General features: G+C 31.9%; 1 protein-coding gene and 6 non-coding genes across 7 annotated transcripts; 2 read left to right on the plus strand and 5 right to left on the minus strand.

Moving 5' to 3' along the window:
* Positions 1-8,522: 8,522 nt before the first annotated feature.
* LOC143912653 (uncharacterized) lies at positions 8,523-8,957 on the minus strand. The gene has a single exon (XM_077431949.1). It carries the CDS (start codon positions 8,955-8,957, stop codon positions 8,523-8,525), a length of 435 nt encoding a protein of 144 aa, XP_077288075.1.
* Positions 8,958-19,386: 10,429 nt separating this feature from the next.
* On the minus strand, positions 19,387-19,458 carry TRNAG-UCC (transfer RNA glycine (anticodon UCC)). The gene has a single exon. It is a non-coding gene; the product is annotated as a tRNA-Gly (tRNA).
* Positions 19,459-20,132: 674 nt separating this feature from the next.
* On the minus strand, positions 20,133-20,204 carry TRNAG-UCC (transfer RNA glycine (anticodon UCC)). The gene has a single exon. It is a non-coding gene; the product is annotated as a tRNA-Gly (tRNA).
* An 82-nt stretch (positions 20,205-20,286) lies between these two features.
* On the minus strand, positions 20,287-20,358 carry TRNAG-UCC (transfer RNA glycine (anticodon UCC)). The gene has a single exon. It is a non-coding gene; the product is annotated as a tRNA-Gly (tRNA).
* An 82-nt stretch (positions 20,359-20,440) lies between these two features.
* Positions 20,441-20,512, minus strand: TRNAG-UCC (transfer RNA glycine (anticodon UCC)). The gene has a single exon. It is a non-coding gene; the product is annotated as a tRNA-Gly (tRNA).
* A 6,031-nt stretch (positions 20,513-26,543) lies between these two features.
* TRNAG-UCC (transfer RNA glycine (anticodon UCC)) lies at positions 26,544-26,615 on the plus strand. The gene has a single exon. It is a non-coding gene; the product is annotated as a tRNA-Gly (tRNA).
* Positions 26,616-26,698: 83 nt separating this feature from the next.
* TRNAG-UCC (transfer RNA glycine (anticodon UCC)) lies at positions 26,699-26,770 on the plus strand. Its single transcript has one exon. It is a non-coding gene; the product is annotated as a tRNA-Gly (tRNA).
* The last annotated feature ends 975 nt before the right edge of the window (positions 26,771-27,745 follow it).

The following is a 27,745-nucleotide window of genomic DNA, read 5'->3' on the forward strand; positions in this document are numbered from 1 at the left end:
TGTACATATGTATGTATAATCGGATCGCTTAACGGATTAGAACTTACGGGACGATGCGTTCTGATCATTGAGATCTTCCGCTTATAAAATAATCTCGGTTATTAAATTATGTATTGTTATAAATCGGTTATTAAGTATTGTTAAATTATGATTCTTGAAACGTCTGATATATGTATGTATACAATATTGAACCGATGATTTCGTTCAAACTTGCTGTGTTAATTAATATTGGCCCTTTCACCTATTTATTCTGGTTTATTATATATTATATAAAATATAGTATATATGTTACAGTTGAAGTGTATCTTCCAGTTATAATATATATTGACTAGTTGGAATATACTCCATGTAACCAGGTACCAACTACCATTATATGTAGTTGAAGTGTATTTTCAGTTGGAATATGTCTTGACTAGTTGTAATATATTCCATCTAACCCACGTAAGTCAATTCATATGGTGAATTACTTTCCAACTAGTCAAAATATATTACAACTGAAGATACAGTTCAACTATAAATTCGTAGTAGATGAGATGGAGAGGTTAGGTTTTCATGAAACCGTTACTCGACTAGTAAATTGAGTTGGATTGTCACATTTTCGTTTTTAAAAAATTATTATAGTTATCGTAATACAGTACTCATTACCTTTATTCATAGAAGCTAACAAATATAAACGCATTATTGAATTCTAAAGCATTTGTAAAAATACCAGAGCTGTCAAAATTCAACTGTTATATTACAACTGGCGCATATGTTTAAAATGTACTTGCGCTTGGAGAGATATAATTTACTAGTTGAATAATTGTATTCGAATATGATTGACCTAACTCACAAACGCCAGTTGAAATATATTACAACTGAAAATACACTTCGACTGTAACATATACATATATGTACCTACATACATTTACACTATGTGATGACATAAAATTACAAAATCCGTTGCAATGATTTGAAAAGTAGTAAAAATATTATGGGCTATTTAAATTTATATGAAACTATTCTAACATAAAGCAATAAATATATTATGTTTCTGAATTTTACTATGGTAATAAGATCATTAACCACTGTAGCAATATTATAAATTATTCATCTATTTCTCTAACGAATTGCATTAACCACTGTAGCAATATTATAAATTATTCATCTATTTCTCTAACGAATTGCTGCACTTAATGTATGTTTAAATTATTCTTAAATTTTAATGAGCAACAGCTACATATTTACGATTGAGATAATAGTTCCGGTATTTGAAATATTTCTCACCATAAAATTGCGATAGAATTTTTTTAGAATATCTTAACTAAAATTCTTTTAATATGTAAATACGGGTATATATCAAATTTTAAGTTAAACTAACGAAAATAATTTTATTATCATCGTTAATTTATCCCCGCACGTAATATCCATATTCCGTTCCGCGAAAATAACCCCCACTTCAATTAAATATTTTAATACTCAGGGAGTAAAATTCTAAATTAATCTATTTGTAAGCATTTATCCAACAAAATTCTCATCACATGATGTTGAATTCCCACGCGAAATTAATTCACGGTGAACGCCATGCATTATAAATGATCAAAGTACGCGTATTATTTAAGTTTATTTCACAATATTGGATTATCATCAAAGACTTTTCAAAGGGTTATATAATCAGCTGAATCAGGACTCAAGACCAAACTGACGACGGCGTCATAATTCACTTACCTATGCCTCGAATTGCACCACACGGTTGAGAAATCTGCAGTTTTCACTAATGATCGCACTCCGCTTATTAATCCGTTCAAAAAAATTACATTTAGATCGATTAAAATGTTTTATTTTGTACTTTTAGTTTTGTCTAAACGAGTGGTTTCTTCACAATCATATGTATGTAGATCGTATACATTTTTAAAGATTTTATTTATATATATGACTTGAATATTTGTGACTCCAAGCCGATCACGTCCTATCAGAGTTTGCCAATTTATCTGATATCATTGTTGAAACGGTTCCTTCATCAAATTGGCAAAAACCATCCTACCCGCTATGTCACAAATATCTGAATTTGATTTATGTACAATATTTTAACATTTATGTACAAGTCTAAATCCATAGATTTCTCTATTGATTGGTTCATTAATTAATTAATTGTTAAATTCGTGTTCTTCGACCTCTCGTAATATATCGATTTATGTTATAAAAAATGCTGCAATGTTTGTAATTGGCTAGGAAGGCGCATTGAAGTTTACCTGTTAGGCATTCCTGGTATATATCTATGTAAAAATAAAATAAAATATATAAAGGCCTGTATAGGCAACTTTCAAATACGGACAGTATCCTTTGGTACATTCTATATGAATGCGTGAATGCGCATGCACGAATGGAGTATGAATCCGTCCATATAGAATGTACCAAAGAATACTTTCCGTACATGGGGGGTGCCTGCTGCTGCCAATACGTGCTGACTATGTATGAACAGACCTTATTATGTATTTATAATTATCTTTATATATTATCATGGATACGAAAGATTTATATAAAAATAAATATAAAATACCAATAAAAAATAAATTGAGCTATTGAAAATCATATATTTGTATTATTTGGATTTATTAATTTGACTAGGGGTCCCAATCGAATATTTGAATACTCGAATATTCGAATATATTCCTCCTTTTCAATACTCATCAATTCAAGTATTCATAAAATTATTTGAATATTATTCCTTTTCTTTATATTGTTTTAAAAGGCAAATTTTCTAATCGTTAAACCAACTATCCAATATTCGGATAATCGATTTTATGAATATTTGAGACCCCTAGACGTGACAGCATTGATTTGTAAACTAAGGGTTTTGTTTTCCATAGAAAATTAAATCATTATGCTGAAGGAAAAGAAACTGCGCAACGCGCCGGAGCATTCGTCAACACACTCATTAAATGGGTAATTTTCCGTGGAAAATTTTTCCGACGTTTTCCCGGAAACTCGACGAGTGGCGACGTATTGCTGGCAAAAAAAACCGTTGTAAGCATGGTCGTATTGTGCGGTCGTCACGACCGGTACATTTTTGGCAAAAATAACGACAACATGTACGCGTTATATGTACATATGCATGTATGTAAGTGGTTTTCCTGACCATCCATTATTCATGCGGGCGAGTTGGCGAGTTTTGTAGGATTTGTGCGACCGGCAAACGTTTTTCTAATTAAGGGACCGCACAGGTGGGCCTCCTCGAACGCCCCTCTTCCTACACGTGATTTAATTAAACAACTAGCTCTCCGAAAGAATTTATATAAACGCAATGATTTAATTAAAACTATAAATTTATGAAAGGCGCAGTTTCGGCGCGGTGCGGTGCGGTGCCACGGTTTAGGTGTTAAACGACGCGCCCCAATTCGCGCACGAGGTAATCTGGCGAAAATGGGCCGTGTAAACTCCACAATTATGCATACATTTGCATACAAATATATCAATTTAATTTATATACATACATATATACATAATAACTATATATTAGTTTCTGTATGGAGGCTGTTCTACATATGTAGGTGATTTGTCTCAATTCGATTTCAAATGTTAATATTATATCTGGTTTTATTTTAATAAATCATAGAAAAATTTTATCAGAATATGCTAGTGGTTAGCATATAATGCTTTGAGCTTTGAAATCCCACTGGTTTCCTCTCAGAGTTTGCTCATTTATCTGATTTTCATTGAAACGGTTCCAATAAATTGGCAACCTTACCCATTTTATTACAAATCTCGAGTTTTCAGGAATCTTGAATTTCGCTGAATTGCACATATAAATTGCGACAAATTTACAAATTTGACCATAACCGTCTCTGTGGGTGTTAATTAGGGTTTTCAGGCGTCCTGATTAATCGGGATTGTCACCAGTTTTAAGTCTCGTATCCCGGTGTCCCGAAAAAACCTCTCGGGACGCCCAAATGTCGCGGTTTACTACTTTTTAAATTCATACAGAAGTTTTTAACTCTGAATTAACATAAACTATAAACAAAAGTCGATGTCTGGACCAGACAGTCTGGTAAACATTGCAGCAATATTCAACAATGAACTATTTGTCTCTGTCTTATACTTTCTGGAGAACTATGTGTAGAAGTGAGACAAAAAATGATTTCTGAGATTTCGCTAATATTGAATATAAAAATCTACTCTCACATTCAAAAACTAGGTGGCTATCACTATTACCTGCAATACAACGCATTCTAAAGCTATTTGAAGCTTTAAAAGCTTTTTTTTAGCTGAAGAAAAAGCACCAAAAACCTTATTAATTTTTTTTTACCAATCCTCTCAATGAAGTCTATCTTTGGTTTCTTCATTGTAATTGTAATACTTTTCATTTACATATATTAAAAATAAAAGGGAAAAAAATCGATTACAGATATTCTAAATATTATCACTTCGTTTGAAAATATATCTTTAAAAAAGTGACTTGCATGAAATCTGACAACCCTAGTAAATTGATGTGTATTTACTGAATTGTTTAAAATGCTGCAAATTTACAAATTTGACCATAGGTGTATCTGTGAATATTAATTGATATGTATTTTATGTACGTTGTATAATACATATAATATTTGTATCAAAATGTACAATGTTTCTGGCCAGGAAGGCGCATTGGGGTTACCTGTTTGCCCTTGCTTGTATAAATAAATACTTAATACTAAAAATCGACGAAGTATTTATATACATACAAATAGCAGATGTTAGATTATAGATGAAATACTATATCAAATTAAAACGTATGTAGTAATACTACAACCAAATCTACTACGATCTTAATTGTCTATGTGCATATTAATGTATGAACATGTATGTATGTATGTATATAAAAACAAATAAAACAAGCTTACGGGTAAGTTATCTCCTCGAGTTAAATTAAATCTCCTACCCTCACTGCATCCTGAAAAGTTAAATATAATAATTAAAATCAACATCCCGGCATTGTTAATTAAAGTTTCATAGTAACATAATAAAACACGAAAATTCACCATTTCTATGTAGTATCCATAACAATTAATTAAACACTTTTGCTAATTATCTTATTCAATATACATTTTAAAAAACTTCACATAATTTAACAAACACTGATATTTATTTTTGATTGAATTTAGAATTAAATCAATTATTTTTTAAATTTAAACTACTCCTATACAGAAACAAATGAATTTATTTTCCACACGCGAAGGAAACTTTCAACACAGCTTATAAATTAAAATTAAAACACGCACTGAAATCATTTTGTATCACAAAACGTAAGTAAATAGTTACTACATATGTATGTAGTAACTGGCCTGAATGATGATTTAACTGAACAAAATACGCGGATGCTGTGGACGAAATACGGATTCGCGGACGATGATATTCTATAAAACCACATTTAAATTGCGATTATTTTTCTTGGAAGCTTTGAGCTTCGTTCGCGAACGATTTTATTGTATCGTTTGTTAATTTTGATGATTAATTGAAACGTTAAAAAATCGCGTAAAGTTTTTGCCTAGTTATAGGCTCAACCGTTATTCGTCGACTGAAATTTAATAAAAATAAACAAGTGAATTAAATCAATTAAATTCAAATGCATTTACAAATATACGTTCACATGTACATTTAAAGTATTATTATATTTCTTTTTTCGTTTCATTATATTGATAAAATAATTGTATAATAGTTAAGCCACTGCCAAGTTGAGACTTATTCTAACTTTTTAACTATTCAATTCATTAAATTGAAACCTCATTCGTGTTCTGAATTTTCGCTATCCTTTAAATTATTATCAAGCTACTGAATATTATTTGATCGTATAGCATTAATCAAATCAAGAAACTCATTCATATCAATTTATATTTAAAAACCACATAATTAAATAACTAGCAGCATAGATCAGTTATTAGCGTGGAATTTTTTGAACTGAGTGGTCACGCATTTAATCAATGGTCCGGTGCTGCTGTTCAGATCTTGGATATGTGACTCCAGGTCGATCGTTTCCTATCAGAGTTTGCCAATATATTTGATCTTCTTCTTCTCTTTTATTCCTCTCCTCGTAGGAGGTTGGATATCATGACATATATCTTCTCTCTATCCATGGTTGCCCTGAAAAGTGTTGTGGAGTCACATTGGTACCATCCACGGAGATTGCCCATCCATGAGATGCGTCTTCTACCAACGCTTCTTTTCCCTTGTACTTTCCCCTGCAATATGAGCTGTATGATTTCATATTTCGGATTTCTCATCACATGACCCAGGTATTCGAGTTTTCTGCGCTTCACGACGCTTAATAACTCTTGTTTTCTTTTCATTCGTTTCAATCGGACTCATTTCTTCTTCATTTCGGACTCTGTCCACCCAGGGGATCCTCAACATTCTCCTGAAACACCACATTTCAAATGCTGCCAGCTTTTACTCTGTAGCTTGAGTCATGGTCCAAGATTCGACCCCATAAAAAAGTAATGATAGAACGTAGCAATGTAGAATTCTCATCCTTAGGTCAAGATTGAAATCTCTATTGCAGAGGAGATCACGCATCTTGAAGAAAGCGTTTCGCGCCATCTCTATTCTGATTTTAATTTCTTGTGAATGGTCCCATTGGTCGTTCAACCAGCATCCTAAATATTTATATTGATGCACTAGTTCAATGTTTTTGTCATTTATTTTTAGTGGCGTGGGAGGCATTTCCAGTTTTTTTTATTTTTGGTAATAATCATAAATTTTGTCTTCGCTGCGTTCATTCTTAACCCACTGTTATTACTAGCCGCGTTAACTTTATCGATTAATTTTTGCAAGCTTTCCATGCTGTCCGTAAGATATTTGATCTGGCCAGCAGCAACTAGTGGGACTCGTGACCACTATGTTTTAAAGCATATATACTCACCACTTATCCACGGTGCTGACATATGTATGTATAAACTTCATATCTTTTCTTGTGCTGGAGCAAGTCAGTAAACGGTTCGCTAAATATTTAATTGAATATAATATATTATATATTTTCATTGACCTTAACAATACGCTATTTATATATTTGGATAAAGGTGCACCGACACACAAAGTGGTACTTCACTGTCGCTTTCCTTGACAAAACTCACCCCCTGAAGTATTTTTGGTGATATTTTATAATAATATGACTTATATTTGACAGTGATCGATAACGGTAATTGCCACATTTGAATATAAATGTTGTGTAGAAACTTGTCGAAATAATAAGATCGTACGAATTAACATGACATTAGGATACGCCCATTACAGCTGGAAACCACGAGATAACTCGTTCCACACTTTTGAGTGTACTCTAACCACTACACTAAGTATACGCGTATGCATCTATTAGCCAGATCCAACATTCTAAAGTAAACTATTTACGATATAATTTGCAAGCACATACAATATTCATAACTCATCGACAACAATGCCTCACGTTACATTACATATACATATATAGATATATTTTCTATGAAATTAGCCCATTCAACTCGTAGTATATTCGGGGTGCGTCACTAAAGTGTCACGGTTTCTCGTCTAGTTTATAAGTTGATTTTGGTTTTTCTTCAGGTCTCGTTAACGAAAAGCCACTCGCTCGGTTACGAACGTCGCGTATAACGAGCGTCGTCGTTATAACTTCGCCGTTGTCATTTTAGTCTACCGGAACGAATTTAATTTTTTCCTCACCATCATTCAATTTCGTCCTCACACATATGCGTATATCGTCATATACTATACAAGTATGCACGTTCTCACACACGTGTACGTGTACTTTTATGCACTTAAAAGTTCCGCATCATAAATGGGGGGGTAAATTGCGGCCGCGTCTTTTGCCCCTCAAAAAGGTACTCGTATCTACCAAGTTTCATGCAAAGTTCATATTATATTTTTCGCCGAGTTTTGGAATTAGCTTTTGAGCGATGTTTTCTCTTTTTGCGTTTAACAAAGCAACAATTTCGCACTTTTTAATGCGTCATAATAATTTCCCCGGCGAGCGTTCGTGTCGAGTGCTCTTCGCTTGCGAATTTTTCTTCGATCTTTGTTCGTCGTGTCTTGACATTTAATTGGTTTATGTTTATAGTACAAGTTTAAATGCAAAAACTTGAAAAATCGCATGAGCGATGGGAATTAAATATATAAATACATTTTATTTATGGCAAAGCATAACTACTTATACAAACAAAATACATTATATTTATATCAAAGTATATGTACATACTTAAAATATTTCTTATCATGTAAATATATACTTATGTATGTTACAGTGAAATTGTTATTGTGAGTGAAATTATAATTTCATCAGTGAGATTATAATTTCACTGACTCAAGCATTGATTACGGATGTAATAATAGAATTCACTTCTCAATGTCAGTGAATTTCTAATTCGAACACGATAGTTCACGTCTTAATACCAACCTTTTTTTTTCCGGCGGGGGGAAATCTTCTAGAAGACACCACCGACGTGTTTAATTCCAGTGGTAGTGTGGGATTTTTACCTACTAAAACCCCCCTCCTCTTCAGCTACCACCCGGCTACTAATTAAGTATTACTCAAGGGTGGCAGCCATCAAGGTGGTGCTTCTTTTCTCTCGATCGCGTTCTGCCTCTTCTTTCTCCTGCATGATGCATACTGCAAACGAAGTGCACGCTGTCCACGCCTCTGCACTCTCAAGCATAGCAGGAATCATGTTAGTCGTCGTTAATGAGTTAACACCGAGTTCATTTTTTAGATTGGTTCTATGTGCGTTCCATGCTGGACAATCGAATGCAGTGTGTTCAGCATCGTCGTTTTCTGCACTGCAGTGATGACATCCTGGTGTTGCTTTTTTCCTATCTTGTGCAGATAGCTTCCGAAGCAGCCATGTCCTGTTAAAATTTGAGTTAACATATTTTCTCCGGCTCCAAACCCTCAGGTCTCTGATGAGTCGATGCGTCCACCGACCCTTAGTTGACGCATCCCATCGAGTCTGCCACAAAGACATAGTTCTTTATTTTGCGTCATTTTTCTGCTCCTTTCTGTAGACCGCTTTCCGCTCTTCTGCGATCAGATCGATGGGTGGTATGGCTGTTATTGCAAGGATGGCTGCTTCGGATACCGTGCGATATGCAGCAGCAACTCATAGTGCACTTCTTCGCTGAACTCTTGAATATATTAATACCAACCTTAACTTAACCTAACCTAACCTAACCTTTTTTTATCGTCGGAGGTGGGGAATCTTCCAAAGACATCCTCCAGCCCGAACTGGAGGATAGTGTCAGATTTTTACCGACTAAACCCCACCCCCTTGACTCCTCCGCTGCCCGGACACATTTTCATGTTTTGATTCGGGGAAGCAGATTTGTATTAGCCATTTATGGCTCTACCTTCAAATTCTCGGGTTCTTTCCGCGTCTTCTTTATTTTTCATTATCGTTGAAGCAAATTCTTCCCACGCTGACCAGGCAGTTGCGCTATCCAGTATGTGGAAGATCATACTGATCGGTGTCAGTTCTTCTACGCCGAGTACAGTTCTGAGTGTTCTTCGATCATCTTCCCATGCCGGAAAATCAAAGGCTGTGTAGGCGGCGTCGTCCTTCTCGCTTTCACAGTGGTGGCACTTCGGAGTTGTATCCTTCCTTATTGTGTGTAGGAAGGTCCCGAAGCACCCGTGACCTGTGAGTATTTGGTTCGTGTGGTGGTTTAGTTCACCGTGCTTTCTTTTGCACCACGCTTTTAGGTCTCCGATGAGGTGGTGTGTCCATCGACCTTTTTCAGAGCTGTTCCATCTGTCTTGCCATTTGATCATTGTTGTCTCTCTGGCTGCACTTTTCTTATCACCTTTGTAGATCACTTGTCGTTCGAAAGCGAGTAAGTCGATCGGTGGGATGGCGCAAAACACCAGAATGGCATTTTCTGATACTGTACGGTAAGCCGCTGCGACTCTTATTGCAGCTTTTCTTTGAACTCTAGCGAGGCTGAGCTTCGTCCTCTCAACCTTAGTTGATTCAGCCCAAATGGATACAAGAGGACTGAGTGTACTACTTCGCAGTATAGTTTTCTTCTCCTCTGTTTCGGTCCACCGATGTTGGGCATCAGTCTGGCGAGATCTTCTACTATTCGGACCGCCCTAGCTCCCGCTTTATCTGCATGTTCTGCAAAGCGTAACTTATCGTCGATCTGCACTCCCAAATACCGCAGTAATCTGTTGAACGTCACCTCAAAACCGTTGACTGTTATTTGAGGCGGCAGCAGCTTTCGGCGAACCTAACCTAACTTTAAATAAATATAACCAAACCTAACTTAACCTAACCTTAAATAAATAAGTGTTGGCTGCCAAGATATTATGATGCGTTTGCTTCCGCATGCAGTCCCACACATGGGGCATCAACAAAAAAAATCGAACAAATGCTACTCTTTAACGAGATCACTGGTAGCTGATAATAGACCATGATGAAGCTTACCAATTCATCAATACGACAAACAAATACATACATAGGTCCAAATGCTTTCTAATCAAGCTTCAACAAGTTAAGTTGTTGTTTTTGTTGTATATATTTTACCATGTATATATGTTTGTATATATTTTACCATTATGCCAGTACGAGTTTTACCCCTAAATGAAACTTAAGGCATTAAACTTGTATATTTATAAATTTTTGAAGTCATATTCAAATAATGGCGACTTGAATGAAATCAGAGAAACTCTATTAGGAAACGATCTACTTGGAGTCACAAATATCCAAGCCTAACTAGTAGCACTGCTAAAATACCCCGAATTAAATTATTTTCAATTGGAGTCAACCCATGGCTTGAATACGGGAACTTCTCGATAGTTAACATTAACGCAAGCACTGAACTATACTGCTTAAGTTGCGTATGCAGACGTTCTTTCCATTATGGGTTGGAAATCCGACAACAATGCAAATCTCTACCACATTCAGGAGACCAAAATTAAAGGTCTATAATAATATACATATTTTTTTTATTATTCTTAAAAAATAAAATAAAAGTAACTCTCCAAAGATCTTTTTCCGGTTTTTTTAAGTGAAGTTTCATTTCCGGTCATGTGGTGCTTTTGCGCGTAACACAACAAACATAACTTCGTTATCATCGGGGCGTAACAAAGGCGTCACGAGCGTTAATTCGATTTTTGGCTTTTGACAGTCATTCAAAACGCCATTCGCTAACGAGCTACGCGGTGACAAATTAAATCGCCAAAATCCGACGTCAAGCTCCCATTTATCCGGATTAAGTCGATGTGCGCGAATTATGTACGCAATACCTATACAATTATATTTTTTTCATTATCCAAATTTTTTTCACCGCTTCAACCATTCGACAGTGGGGTACATCGGTGTTCAGGTGCTTACAATTTGGGCTTTGAATAAATTTTCGGTTCGAAGGCTTTTGCATTACCGTAATTTCGCGGTCGCGGTTTCCGGTTAAATGTCTGGGACGTACACTCAAATTAATTAATACCTCTTAGGTAGAATTAATTTACATTCAAACACACATTTCGAATGAAATTTCGATGAGTATTTCTTAAATTTTTTAAGTGTTATTATATGAATTGATGCTTTATTTTTGTATGTATAGGAATACGAATCAATTATTTTAAAATGAAGTATAATTTAAAATAAGTTGCTACTGCAAAATGAATATTTCGCTCTATTGTTTTTACTTATAGATAAATAAATATGTAAATACATGCAAATATTTAATTCTCGTTTGATCTTTGATTGCCAATTAATTATGTAGTTGAATGACTGGATAAAAGAAACTCGGATGAATCAAACGAATTTCAGTGTATGGATCTTTTAAAGGCCGCGTTCGACGGATTTGTAAAGGACAAGAAATTTATTGAAGAGCTGCTAGTAATCAGTGCTTTTGATGTATCTCATATTTGTACGATCGTTCGTTTTCTGTGGGAAAAAAACGTATTGCGTTTTTTCTTTTTGGCACGGTCTTAAATTATTATTAGGCTGTTTGCCTTTGCGAGTGATTTTGTCGCGTTTTTTTTTTCACTCTATACTTTTTGACGTTTTCCCTTCTTTAATCAATTCCGTGAAAGAGAAAATATAGCGATAAACCAATCCCTTAGTTCGTAATAACTTTAATAAAAAATAGCATTGTCACATGGCTAAATAGGTATTTTGCACTTTGCTAGATTCAGTATTATGTTGTGGTTTTTTTTTAATTAAATGTGACCCCTGTGGTATTTACCTCCATAAAAATCTGTTCCTCGTCCGTTCAATAAATATAATATTTCTTCTCAAAAAGAACCCTTAAATTGCGTCTCCTAATTAAGATTATTGCTTTCAAAGAAGTTTTTTAGCTTTTCATGTAAATCGAAGTCTTCAATGCTCCTTCTATTCGAGCTCGTTGAAAGAACATTTTAACATAAAAAGAAATTGCATTGTTCAATTTTAATATTCAGGGTATTCAAAATTTTAATTTATTGGGATATTTTTCCGGCTGCTGTTATCCTATTCTTTACTTTTGGACTAAATATATATTACATCAATCCTTTTAATATTTACACAATGAAATTGGTTACAATAATAAGCCTTTTTTCAATCTTCGAATTTTAACATCTTAATTTATTTTGGGAACATTTTGATATTTTTAGGAAAAAACTCAAATGCATATTTTATTTTACTAATTTATATGCTATTTAAAGGCTAAAAGACATTTTTTTAATATACCAGTTGTTTCACCCGGCTTCGCTCAGTATTTGTAATAGATTCAGCTTAAAAATGGCGAAACGAGGAGTAAATATTCATTTGTTTTTTTATTAAATTTATTTGAATCGAAAAAATAATAATTCAAATTCAACCACATTGAATCTCGGTCATGGAAACTTTGATTTGTTTTTCGATTACCAACAAACATTACACACATACATACAAAGTCTCTTTCGAAATTATATATTAGATAATAAATTTTAACCAGCAACATCAGTGATTGTGTGGTCATGGGTTATATTCCTGGCTTTGTTGACCAGGTCTTGGATATGTGACTCCTAGATTTTCTTTAAGAGTTTGCCAATTTATCTGATTTCATTGAAAACGGTTTCAATAAATTGGAAGCCCCGTCCTATTTCTCGAATAATTTGAGTCTCATAATTCACAGCATCTCATAATTTGTTGATATTTAAAATGCTGCAAAAATTCTCCATAGATGTCTCTATAATGATTTTAATATTTGATGATCGATGTTTGTAATTGGCCTTGAATCATACAATGTACATATGTACTTACAATGTTGACAATATATGAAATGATAATATTTTTTTGTTTATTTTTTTCAATTAATCATGCACACTCGCACAGATTGCTCTAAAGCAGCTAGTGTGCTAAACAGAAAAAAAATTATAAATGTATAAATAAAATAAGAATATATTAGCAATATCTTCAATTTTTCGATGGCTAACAATATTTTATAGCTTCTGCTCGAACCTAGTATGGTATATGTATGTCTTTCTTAAGTTTTTTTTTTATTATAATAAATTTATGTGTCAGGACTGTGGAGTTATTTAAATATAACCGCTCCAAATGAACATTCTCGTGGTTATTTTGTAATTTAATTTCGTGGTAATTTTTCCTTCAAATATTATATTATAACCAAGTAGTGTAAACTTCATCGTATACTATGTGATTTAAATTGTTTGGCAAAAGTCAATATTCCGTCGTGTATGTATGGCTTAAAATTAATATATGCAATAAACGAGATGAGAAAACACGTGTCACGTCAATAGCTACCTGAATATCACGAGTTAATTTAAGCTTGCATTTGTTTGCGTGTATGTTGACGTACATATGTACATATATGTACATATGTATATACCTATATAACAAACAACTAAGACATACCCTTCTGAGACGCGCACGGATGAAAATTGGGGTTTAAATTTGAAAAGGAGGGTATAAAGACTTACCACACCCCTTATCCTTCCCTTAGCGATTTTGATTAAACTTTTTAACATAAATCCCCTTACTTTTAATTCGGCCGTAATTTGTACGAGCAGGAAACAATGCAGACAGACCATTGTTTCCCAATTCTAAATCCCGAAGCCCTGGCATTTGCATTTCAATACGAGCTCAGTATGTTGGAACAGAGGCCAGAGATCGCTCCGGATTTGTTTGTTCCTGCAAAGAACCGAATGCACCGTTGCACTTCGACCGTGGCGATCGCAAACTATTTAGGAACTCGAGCAATTTAGAATTATTATCGAAATTCAAACTTGTCGGTTCAGCTACAAAGTTACACAACATTCAAAACTACAACATAAAAATTACTCACAGACGATGTATTTCTAATTTATCTCATATTTAATTTTATTTTATTACATACATACATACATATATACATATGTGCATTGATAGGAATTACCCCAAGGCGACACATATTGGTGCATAAGTACTTACAATTTTTTAAATATAACAGGACATACATATATATAATACAATAGAGACATCTGAGGGCAATCAACAAATATTTTGATTCACAAAAAATTTGCGAGAAATACATAATGTCGGTAGCATTTTTATAAGATTCAACAAATTCAAAATGCTAATAACTCTAATTTGCGAGAAACTGAGGGGAGGATACCGATTTATTAAGATCTTCACAACAGTTAAGTTAGAAAAAAATTCTTCCGATTGATATTTGTTTTAATAATCACAAGTTTTCGCCAGCAGTACATTTGGCCGGTACTTGAACCTTGAATCTACTCTACTGGTATACAATAGCTCTTCCAGTGCACTACGCTATATAATATATATATTTCATTTATTTTAATTAATCACTTTAATGCATCGACATATAAATGTAGGCCATTGTGGCGCATTAGGTTCTTCCTGTAAAGCCACAATGGTCCAAAACTACTATAAATAAATAAATAAACGAATTTTTTATGTCCGTTTTTTGAATCCGCAGGTTTTGAATTTAAAATCACTTTAGTTTGAATTAACTCATGGCATTCTGAAATTTAATAAAATAAATATATTTACTACCCTTTTTCAACTTTGTCCCATCCAAGCAACGCCGCGAAATACGAATTGATTCATACATTATATGAAAAATTAAATTTTATATATATGTGATACATACATATATTAAATTTACGATTTCCTTCAATGAACTTACATATTTGTATATACGTTTATCAAAATTCAAATCTATTATTAAGGCAGTTAGTCTCTATTGTACCTTCGTGTTGATTTTCTTAATGTATTGATAAATAAGACACATAGCCTCAAATGTTTCCACCGTTTATAATTTGATAAGGGTATATTTCGAGACCATCGTTAATAAATTGTTATATTATGCTAAATTATTTATATGATGGCATGTATCTATTACAGTTTCGTTGACAAAATTCCTTCCATTGTATTGTGACTAGCTTGTTTTTCCGGCTGAAAAATTTACCATTAACGATAAGTTTTCTTTGGATTTTCTTTCGAAGGCGTGAAATTTCGCATTCGAATTATGAAATAATAATAACGTCAGTAAATGGAAATGAACGATTTCGCCCCAGCCAACCAGATATAAAGCGAGATTTATACGGCCATTGTTCCGCGTTAGTCGGAAAATATTTGCATTTGAATATCCCGAAGGAATCACAGAATTGATCAAAGTGCTGCGCATTTCGAACGGAATCCGTTTTGACACCCCACAATGCAAAATTCAGACGTAAACTTAACGAACAGGTCATGACCGAAATGGGCTAACTTTGAATCTAAAAGCCAGAAAAGTTGGTCAGAAAAGTTAACGTTTTAATTATACTGTAAGCGTTGTATGGATAAAAAATATCGTTAAATTCATTTCAAGTACAATTTCATTTAAGTCGAAAGGATGTTTGTATTTTCCTCTATGTTTATTTTTTGTAAGTACTGTAAAAAAAACATTTCGGCAAAATGGGCGTAAACTTTCAACGCTAATGCGTATTTATGCCTTTTCGTATTCGAGAAGTAGTAACATTAGATTCCATTACGGGGTAATTTTATTTAACGACTCTTAAATGTGTACTTCTCTCGGATTCAAATATATCGATATTATAATGATGCATTGTTTATTTCGAGAAAAAATTGTATTATTTCAAATTCAATGCGTGAATAACGGTAAAAAATTATGTACCTGCTTGAAATTTCTGCTATTATTTATATCATTAAAGATGACAAAAATCGTAATATTTACAGAAATACGATACTTTGTTGCCATTTTTGTCGTCATTTGTGCTAAATATAAAAATTCAAAATGTAATATTGTTTGTGAAGTTATCCATGAAAATATATGGCTAGTTTTTCCGCGCGTAAACAATGGAAAATTGTGTAAAATGTCAATACGTTTAATGTACTTGTTGTTTACAATGCGTTATCGAATTTGTACTGCTGCTCGTAAAATATAGTTTTACGTATCTGTTGTTTAGTATGAAAGTGGGTACACCAATAATGTAATAATATACCTACATATATTTTCCAAGCATTGGAATTGGTTGCTATAATAAGATTTCAGTCAAATATTTACAATTTTTTTTCTTTATTAGAATATGTTCTATTACATATTATAATTGTAGATTTTCATTTGCAATATAAACAATTAATATCATACATGTAATCGTTGCATTGTATCTACATACATACATATACATATGTATATAAGGACATGCGTATATTCAAAATTTCATACATTTTTCGCATAACTTTCACGCAATATTGTGGAAGTCATCAAAGTATTATTATTATCATAAAGTATTATTATTTAAAAGTATCATTCTTGCTCCCTTCAATGATATTAGAGTAATTCCAATTTGAGAGATGACCTCGGATTTATACTGATATTTTAATCATAATGCGGCCATCAATATCAACACACTCGCAAATATACATTCATAGTTCTATGTTTGTATGTACATTAGGTGGGAGAAAAAAATGACCTAGTGGGAAACTTTCGTTGTATCAAGGGAACGTTAAATAAAAAAATTCATTGATTTTAAACAATGCCCTGAGACATCAACCAATCGACTTATCTCGTCAAAAATTTATAAAAAGTAGGTTTTTGTCATATATGTATCTCTTGTTCGAGAATAGTTTCGATTTCTTTTTAATATTTATAAAAAAGCAAACACACAATATCCACCTATTGAAGTTCATTTGGATCGATTATGATAAGTTTTGACTGATAAACGAGATAAGTCGATTCCCCTCCCCCTCGTAGTCTCCTTGTAATGGGTGTTTGTATAGGGAAAGCGTTTTTTATTTCACTAAATCGTCATCATTTTTTTATTTTCCCACAATTATTTTAAAAATAAAAGTCACCGAGTGCTGCCTAGGGTATATAGCTTTAATTTTTACATAAAAAAATATATTAACTTCATGAAATGTAAGGAGGCCAAAATGACCATTTTAACGCTGTCATGTTTTATGTCAAAACAGTATATGTACAACAATAAAAATTCAAATAGCTATTTGAATTTAATGATAAACATTTTGTCTTTCATTTTTATTACCCAAATATTTTATTAATGATAAAGTTAGGAATAGAGATATACATAATTATAAAACTAGAAATAGGAATTAATTAATTATAGGTAGAGTTAAGAAAGCAAAAACTGCAAGAGGTATTTTCCACAGAGGTGTTCAAATATATGTACATATATGTACAATGCCCTCCCTGAGAGCGTTAGAGGTGCTAGTAACATTGGTGCTTTTTTGAGGGGTGTTAATAAATACCTCTGTGGAAGATGACGTAATTATATATATATATATATATATATATATATATATATATATATATATATATATATATATATATATATATATATATATATATATATATATATATATATATATATATATATATATATATATATATATATATATATATATATATATATATTTATTGATATGAGACGATTATTTATTTAATTGAATTCTTGGGTAGGTTCTCAATATTGGTTTAAAAAATGTTTCAAAATACGTATGTATTTTATGTAGACGAATACATAATTTTGAAAAAAAATATGTATCTTTGGGCAATATATTTATTTACTTTCTGCAATATATATTGTACATATGTAATATTGCTATTAAAAAAAAATAAAAAATAATATATATATATATATATATATATATATATATATATATATATATATATATATATATATATATATATATATATATATATGTATATATATATATATTATATATATATATATATATATATATATATATATATATATATATATATATATATATATATATATATATATATTAAATATTTAGAAGCACACGATAAGTTTCAATAAGTACACAATAAGTTTCATCGCAATCGGTTGAATGGTATAGGAACGCATACGTGACAGATAGACTAACATTGATTTTTACAATTCTCACATTTATGTATGTATATAGGATAAGAAAATCTTATAATATTCGAATTGTGTTTTTTGAAAATCTTATAAAACTTCGAACTTTATTTTACTACTTATTTATGTATATTTATTCTAAAGCTGCATTAAATTTTATATTCATAAGAAAATATGATATATACAACTCGGATAATCTAGAAGGAAGTTTAATAAAATGTTATTTTAGGTTTACTAATTATAGTTTTGTTAATTTTTTTAACTATGTTATGATAATAATAATAAATAAATAAATAAATTGAATCCTCACGTACGTATATATGTAAATATGTTACGCTAATTTAAATTTAACACTTTAACTACGATTTAAATTCAAGCCAACCTTCAGTAGCCACATTTCATCTATACAACTGATTAGAAAAATTTTAACGACTATGATTTGTTTTTAACTACTAAATAAAAAATACTATTTCCTTTTTACAGTGTCAAAACGGAAGCTGTCGATGGAGGAGCAGACAGTACATTGTTAGTGGCGCGTCTCAATTCCAGTGATAGTGGACGATACACCTGCTCTGTGGGAACAGATCTTTTCGCTGTAGTCAATGTGCACGTCCTCAATGGTCAGTAACACATCATTATTTAACATCGACTCGTTTTATTACATTGTACGATTTTTATTTATTGCTTTTCCTGCACGTCAGAGTGTTCCATATATGTATGTATCCATTTGAAAATAAATGATCCGTTTTTCACGATGAAATATTTACACACCACTTCACTTATCTGAACGTGCGCTACCTTCGAAACGTACCTACGCGAGGAAATTGATTTGTTCACGTTATAAATCTTTTTTAATGTGTGTGTGTGCTTGTTTGTTAACGTTTCAATTTAATAACTGTATATAAAAAAGAATGCGATGGTCGAGAATCGAACTCAGATCAACTGCTTGGAAGGCAAATATGCTGACCATTACACCACCATCGCATACTAATTTAATAAACTAAGTTACGACAGTGATGTTGAAGAGAAATTTTCTCAGAAAATAATTAAGAAAGCAAAAAAGATGCGATGGCCGAGAATCGAACTCGGATCAACTGCTTGGAAGGCAACTATGCTGACCATTACACCACCATCGCATGATGATTTCATTAGAAAGTATAATGACACGTGTGCCAAATACGGTAAAATTTTAAGATTGTTTGTATAATTATGTTTGAGCCCAAAAATAAATGCAATACACAAATTTAATTTGAATTTTCACCAACTCATCGTTCTTTAAGTATAATAACTTACAAAGCTATCAAAGACACGGTCCTTGAAAATTTGTTACGTTCTTTTATCCTCCTTCACAACCAATGATTTCTTTTTAAATTTAAATAAATTGTATTGGATGTCAAAATCCTTATGGAATGAGTCTTCACAAATGTTTTGTGTAAAGTTTTGACGGATAAAATTTTATTCTGTTTTCGGTGTTGCCCCGTACATTTGTGCCTGTGAAGGTAAATATTCCACAAGTGTATCAAAAGTTTACCACAAATTAAATATAAGCACCGTTTCACTTTTTCTGAAATCTAATGATTTATTGAAAAATAAATCTATTGTGTCTGAAGTGAGTTTGTTTAGAAACCAATGCTACCTTTATGAGTACAATATCACACATCGTTTGTAGATAACCAATCCTAACTGAATTCAAAATACCTTTCTTCTTAAATAAGTACAGAAGTATAAATTAATTTTCGACTTAAAAACTTAATTGTTAAAATATATATATGTAGGTATATAACAGAAATGATAACGAAACCAAAAAAGATGCGATGGCCGAGAATCGAACTCGGATCAACTGCTTGGAAGGCAACTATGCTGACCATTACACCACCATCGCATATTGATGTAATAAATTCAACTACAGCAGTGATGCTGACGTAATTTTTTTGTTGAAAAATCATTAAAAAAACCAAAAGGAATGCGATGGCCGAGAATCGAACTCGGATCAACTGCTTGGAAGGCAACTATGCTGACCATTACACCACCATCGCATATTGATGTAACAAATTCAACTACAGCAGTGATGCTGAAGTAATTTTTTTGTTGAAAAATCATTAAAAAAACCAAAAAGAATGCGATGGCCGAGAATCGAACTCGGATCAACTGCTTGGAAGGCAACTATGCTGACCATTACACCACCATCGCATATTGATTGCGATGAATTAAAATTAGTAGCAGTTGTATCGAAATAATATTTTACACCTGTATCAACAAGGTAATACAAGGTTTACATGAAATCGATTCGTTCCTATTGACACTTGAGAACGCATAGTTTATGGCCTGTAACATATCTTCAGTAATATTAATGTGGTGAGAAATATTCATTCTACATATGTACGTTTTTGAATCAAAACAAATAACACGATATGATTCCTTTAAGATTCTCACATATGTATTCAAAGAATATTTATATTTTTCATCAAAAATCCATACCTTCATATGTATATATGTATGTACAAACATATATATATATATATATATATATATATATATATATATATATATATATATATATATATATATATATATATATATATATATATATATATATATATATATATATATATATATATATATATACATACATACACATATACAATGCATCGAAATGTAGACATAATTATATATAATACTATACTAATTGAATTTATTTTTATTTATTTATATAGTAGCAAATTGGTAATTAAAACATGTAAACAAAATTACAAACTAAAATAAATAACCATAACATAATATATCGAACAAATACAATACAACTAATAAAATCAACACTGTCTATTAATGGTCGAAAACGGAAAAAAATTCACTAACAAGTAATATTTTTCTTTATATCAGTGGTTTTCAAGCTTATTGCTCTTTAAAAAAATCTTATTTTGGTGCCATCCCCCCCCCCCACTCTCTCTTTAATTCATAAAATAATACAAATACATTTTTAAATGATGAAAACCTATTTATTAAAAAATTCCAATATAATTGATAGAACAACAAAATTCCTCTTCCAACTCAGCAAGCTTTATTTGTCACAACTCTTTCGCCAAAAATTATTTCAAATATGTTGCTGACAAAACTAGTCTCTCCTATTTCGTGTGTTTTGGATGTTTGCTTTTGTTTATTAAACTGATCTAATATTTTGTGAAAAAATTCTATGGGCTTACCAACTTAATCGGTATACATAGTTTCAAGGCGTAGTTTTAATTTACTTGGTATCTTACCATCTGTAGTCAAAACTTTCGTACAAAGCAAACACATAAGTATTTGCTAGCCATCTATACTAGCACTTGTGAATCCCACTGATAAATAGAATGAATGGTACTTTCTTGTCTTGATATTCTACTTGCTTGTTCCCAGTCGGTTATATTTATACTATCTTTAATTTTATTTCCGTCAGTGTCTTCACTATTAATGGATTTTATCTTGTAACCAGTCAAAAATTACATACGTTTTGGGAACAGTTTTTAATGTTGTTTTTTGTAAGTTTATTTATGTAAGTACATACATACATATTATTTTATTTTACTATGTAATGTTATGAACTAACTTTTTGCGCCTGTGTATGTACTAGTCTACGCCTTCCTGTTTGAAAATCGCTGCTTTATATGCAAGCTGTCGAAATTTAAAATCTCAGTGTATAAATAATTAAATACGCCATTAGTCCATTAACCTCGAATTTCGCAGCCACCACAAAAAATGAAATCATCACGCTTATTGCGCAATAATTGGCGCAAATGGTGAAACGCAATAATGGATTCGACCGCGAAGCGTAATAAAGCTTCCGGTACACGGTTAATAAATCACAACGGTCATAAATAAAGTATTGTGTTCCACGCGTCATAATGCTTCGGACGGAAAACGTGGAAAAGCGATACGTTCGTTGATTTTCTATCAACAGTCCCCAACATTAACGATAACATTTCCGTTTCATTTATTAATTCGAACGTACTGAAAAAAATCGTTTTAAAATTTCCCAATTATATACACGCAGGTACTTGAGTAAAAAAAACATTCACAAAAACACTGTTACAATAACTCAAAATGTCTAAACTTTCCTGAAAGGCTTCAGTCGAACCGTCACTTTACATAAAAAACATGAATGAAACACTATAAAAACTGTTCGAAAATATTCAACAGGCAGTGTCTTTATTGTATTATATTTTCTCAATATATAGGGGGTGTAGTTTTCCACGTTGAATATATTGGCGTTATTTCTAGAAGGCTTGGTGTAGATATTCGTTCACGTATATATAATATTTATCTCTCTGGCAATCCTATACATAAATTATTTCGACTGGTTGAAGCTGCTTCCTGGCCCAATTTTGCCGTAGCAGATTTATCATATTATATATATGTAGATAGCATGAGTAGGCGATGCAATCAATATGGAAATTGAGTTGGCAAATAAAGCCTCCTATCTTTAAATAATCTTGAACGATCGCCATCAATGGGCGGATGTTGGCGGTAAATTTTATTGCGATTGGAAATGCTTTCTGTGTGCAATATTAATTGGAGTCAATCGCTGAAAATACACAATAAAAATTCCTTCTAGATTATCCGAGTTATATATATCATATAATCTTATGAATATAAAATTTAATGCAGCTTTAGAATAAATATACATAAATAAGTTTTATAAGATTTTCAAAAAATACAATTCGAGTATTATAAAATTTTCTTATCCTATATACATATATAAATGTGAGGATTGTAAAAATCAATGTTAGTCTGTCTGTCACGTATGCGTTCCTATACCATTCAACCGATTGCGATGAAACTTGTTGTGTACTTATTGAAACTTATCGTGTGCTTCTAAATATTTAATACATATATATATATATATATATATATATATATATATATATATATATATATATATACAAGAATTCAATTAAATAAATAATCGTCTCTCACTGGAGGATGGACCGGAAATGAAGGTAGTTTTCGAGATGCTAAATTGTACCCGATGCTAAAATTTTATGATGCACGATACAAGGCAATAGTACAAGTTGGAAAAGCGATAAACTTAAAGGACTTTCAACGCTGTTCGTGCACGTTAAAGATGATGGATAACAATTCTAGTTTACGTACAATAATTTCGAGTATTTTTTTTGATTAAATATTTTTATTTTAAATAAAACACCATATCTGTACGATGATTAGTTTTATAACTGTCGTGACGCCACTAGCTGTACAAGAAATTTTCCGCCAAACAATGGCGCTCCAGTATCTCAATAGCAAAGCACGCCTAAAAAGCTCGTTCTACTTCGAGTGGAAGCTGTCATAGACAATAATTAATTGCTGAATTAATAATACAACAGAGCATTTCGAAATCGATTTCGATCCCCCGACATTCAATTCCTTCGAAGTTATATCAAACTACTACATAAGTGCTGCAATTGACTTGCAGAAGAAAATTTAAGTCATTTTTATAAATTAATTATTCCATTTCTAAACATAGAAATACCCAATCTTAAAGTTTCTCACGGAAATTAAATAACCAGAGTTCTTTATGAATACCACTGGTATTTTTTTTTTTTATTTATCATAGTTCAAACAAACGTTTTAATTTTTTTCATATACATAAAATTGACGTAAATAATATAAATTACTATGACAACTAATTATTACATAGGTCACATAGCTTCATTCTTGCTCGTCAATGATTTATAAGTAGATAGTATTTTTATGCAAAATATGTACATACATATATTCCTTTACAAATATATAGCTTTACAAAAGTATAGCTTTACGACAAAAAATAAGAACCAACTTAAGCAAAAATATGTATTTAAAAAACTATTATATAACATACCTCATAGAGTTAGATATTCAAATTATTGTGTTTACATTATTATCCAGCGCTGCACGTCATAATCTTGACACAATACTGCACGGGAAAGACTAGTTCTGTTCATACTAAACAGCAGTGCTCGTTTTCAGCACGTTCATGCTTGTTTTTGGACGAGTGCAAGGCAATATCAGCTTGCAAATACATTACAGGGCACGAAGATACAGCGTAACATTGCTTGCGTCGTATCATCGAGCTAATATTTTCACAATACGACGTTTCCGAAAATATTTATATGCATTTGGCAGCATTTTCATTAGTACAGATGCACTCGCCACTATGATGTCACATCACGAGTGAATATTTCCACAATGGCGTGAGAAAACCAGTTCTGCTTGATACGTTTCAGTGACATTTACTGCTGTATGAATAGATTGCTTCGGTTGTTGCTGTCCATGTTTTTGAGCTCTTTTTCCTATTATGCTGTACATTAACATTAGAATAATGTAATACTATGATTACTAACAAAATTAAATTAAAATTTTAAAATAGAAAATGATCAGTAGGTCAGTAGCTATTAAGATAGACATAAGATGTATTGTGAACATAATTTAGTAATAATAAAAAGCATTTAAAAATCAAGAAAAAAAATACATATGTAGAATGTAAAGAATATTATTCTTAGGGACTTCTGTTGCTGGTTTGAGCTGTGTGAAACCTTTATCAGTATGAGAAAATATTTATTTTCACTTAAAATAGCTACATATAAACATATTGTGGTTTGATACTAAGTATGTTTACGATGTATTTCAATTATGGTATTAAATTGATTAAATAGTGATTATATTAACCGGCATTCTCCGCCTGTACGTACCTTTATTATATTGTATTAAACGCAAACATTTTCGCAACGAAATTCCGGCTTCGACGCGATTTGAATGACAATGAAACCTGAACGTATTGAATATTCAGTGCGCTAATTAAAAAGATGCCAGGACGAATTTTCGACGGAAACCGGTGGAAATTCATTATATTGCTAGTATATATACATAGAAATTATAAATATGTATATATTAATAATAAAAGGCATCTAATGTACAAAAGGTGTCTTCTTTATGAAACAAAATTTAATACAGCGCGCTGCGAAAGATACTGCAAACTCCGAGATGAATTTTAATTGTGCCGACACGCGGGAAAGTGACGCAAAATTTTCTCAAACGCACGGAAGCCGCCCGTCGAACATTCTACGAATTTATTAAATAATCATATCATAGTTTCAACCCTAGAATAGTACTTTGTTTCGTAGATCAGTGCTTCCCAATTACTTTTATGTCACGACCCCCTAAATTTGAAATAATTAATTCCCGGCCCCTAAAAAAAATTTTTTTCTAGTTAAATGGTTTATTTGGCAGTAATTATTACAATTATAATACACATATTTGTATTCAGTACGAAATTATAGGAACTTGCTTAAAAACATTTTTCTAATATAAAATCTATACACACATGAAACAATTTAATGCGATAGATGAGGTCGCATGTTTTTACATAACAAATCGATCTCGGGTTCAATGTCAGAAATGCAAACTCGCAAAGCATCTTCCAAAGTCTCCGTGGAAAGGCATGACCTTTGCTTATTTTTTAATATAAGTAATGACGAAAATGCTGTTTCGCATAGGTACGTAGTCGTGAAAGGAATAAGAGTTACCACGGCTTCTTTTCCAATAGCAGGATATTCTTGCTGTCACCTTAACCAAAATTCTGAAATACTTTTTTCATTAAATTCCACTTCAAGCAAATTATCTGATCTGATATCGATCAACTCTTCTTGGGCTGTCCACGTAATATGATCATATGTTAAGGACTTGGCAAATGGTGTTCTTATCCAATTGTTCCTTTCTTCCTCATTCAAGTTTGGGAAATATTTCCTTAAATATATACATTCCCTAAATATGTAATGTGGAAAAATATTCATAAATGAATATTTGTATTTTCTATTGAATATTTTCGCGGTCCCCGCGAGAAATCCTACGGCCCCCCAGGGGGTCGTGACCCCCAATTTGGGAAGCACTGTCGTAGATGGTTGTATGCGGTATGTCGGTTGTCGGTTATATACATATGTAGTTGGTTGTATTCGATACGATAGTGATGAAATTTCCTTTAGAATTCTCATGAATGTAGTTACTTTCACCCGAATTTGATTAATTCCGTTAATTATTTCATACGTATAAATATCTATATAATAATAATATAAATAATTATACGTATACGTATAATTATTTCATACGTATATATATAAGATTCAGAATGTGTATACAGTTGTTTTTCGGTGTTTTTTTTCTCGTATAAAATATTGAAAGTTGCTTTCAAATATTATAGCAGGTGCCTTCACATGCGATGGTGGTGTAATGGTCAGCATAGTTGCCTTCCAAGCAGTTGATCCGAGTTCGATTCTCGGCCATCGCATTCTTTTTGGTTTTTTATAATGATTTTTCAACAAAAAAATTACTTCAGCATCACTGCTGTAGTTGAATTTATTACATCAATATGCGATGGTGGTGTAATGGTCAGCATAGTTGCCTTCCAAGCAGTTGATCCGAGTTCGATTCTCGGCCATCGCATTATTTTTTGGTTTTCTTAATGATTCGGTAGTATATAGCCATAGTTTCTTCAAAACCTTAAATTCCTCTTTAACAAATCACGACTAAATCATTGTTTTTTTTGTTTTATAGAAAGCCTTGCTGAATTGCATCAAGGTGCTGTATCCAGAATTTCCAGTCCATCGTCATCTCACTTGATCATTGTGGCTGTTGCAGTGGTCTGCATCGCAGAAAACATCCTCAGTTCGATTTTGAACCGATTCGTAGACTTTGGAAACATTAGAGACCAGTCATCGATATCGGTGTCGCACTAACATTGATCGATAGATATTAATGTATCATAAAATATCCAGAGAGAGACTAAAAAGGTAGTTTTAAACAAGTGCTTTTATCGACAATTTTCAATATTTCTTCAATGTGTATACTTTTAAAAATATGAACCATTATTTATTAAAAACAATATATATTTATACAAAAATATACTATGATAACATATCAAAAAATTAAATTTTATTTTCAAAATCATCGTTTTAATATAAAGTGAAAATATTGAAAATTGTCGTTCATTGGATTGTATCTTTTATATTAAAAAAATAATAATTAAAATTTAAGAAATACAGTGTTTGAATATACACGATGTTGAAATGTTTGCACAAATGTTTCACGAACTTCGTATCTAAACCGATATACATAAATAAAATTAACTGTTTGTATAGCCTTAAGTCATACAAGTGTTTCTATCTAAATACATACATATTATATTAGCCTGATTTTTCAAATGTTCACGTTCAATTATCACAAACACACAATAAAAGCCTTATTTTAATTAAAAAAAAAAAAAATGCATTTTATAAAAGTCAATTTTATTTTTATTAAATTGAACGTGAATATGCGAAAGTCAGTCGTCATAAATACATATTAATTATTTTGCATTTTAAATATTCGTTCCCGTGTCCCATGTGTGTAATAAAAACAGCCATAAATAGTAAGCTTTAT

The sequence above is a fragment of the Arctopsyche grandis genome, chromosome 6 (genome assembly GCF_051622035.1).
Source record: "Arctopsyche grandis isolate Sample6627 chromosome 6, ASM5162203v2, whole genome shotgun sequence".
NCBI lineage: Eukaryota > Metazoa > Arthropoda > Insecta > Trichoptera > Hydropsychidae > Arctopsyche > Arctopsyche grandis.

What these genes read in the sequence shown, in the direction of transcription:
- LOC143912653 (XM_077431949.1), bottom strand. Translation starts at nt 8,957, where the DNA reads ATGTCTTTGTGGCAGACTCGATGGGATGCGTCAACTAAGGGTCGGTGG.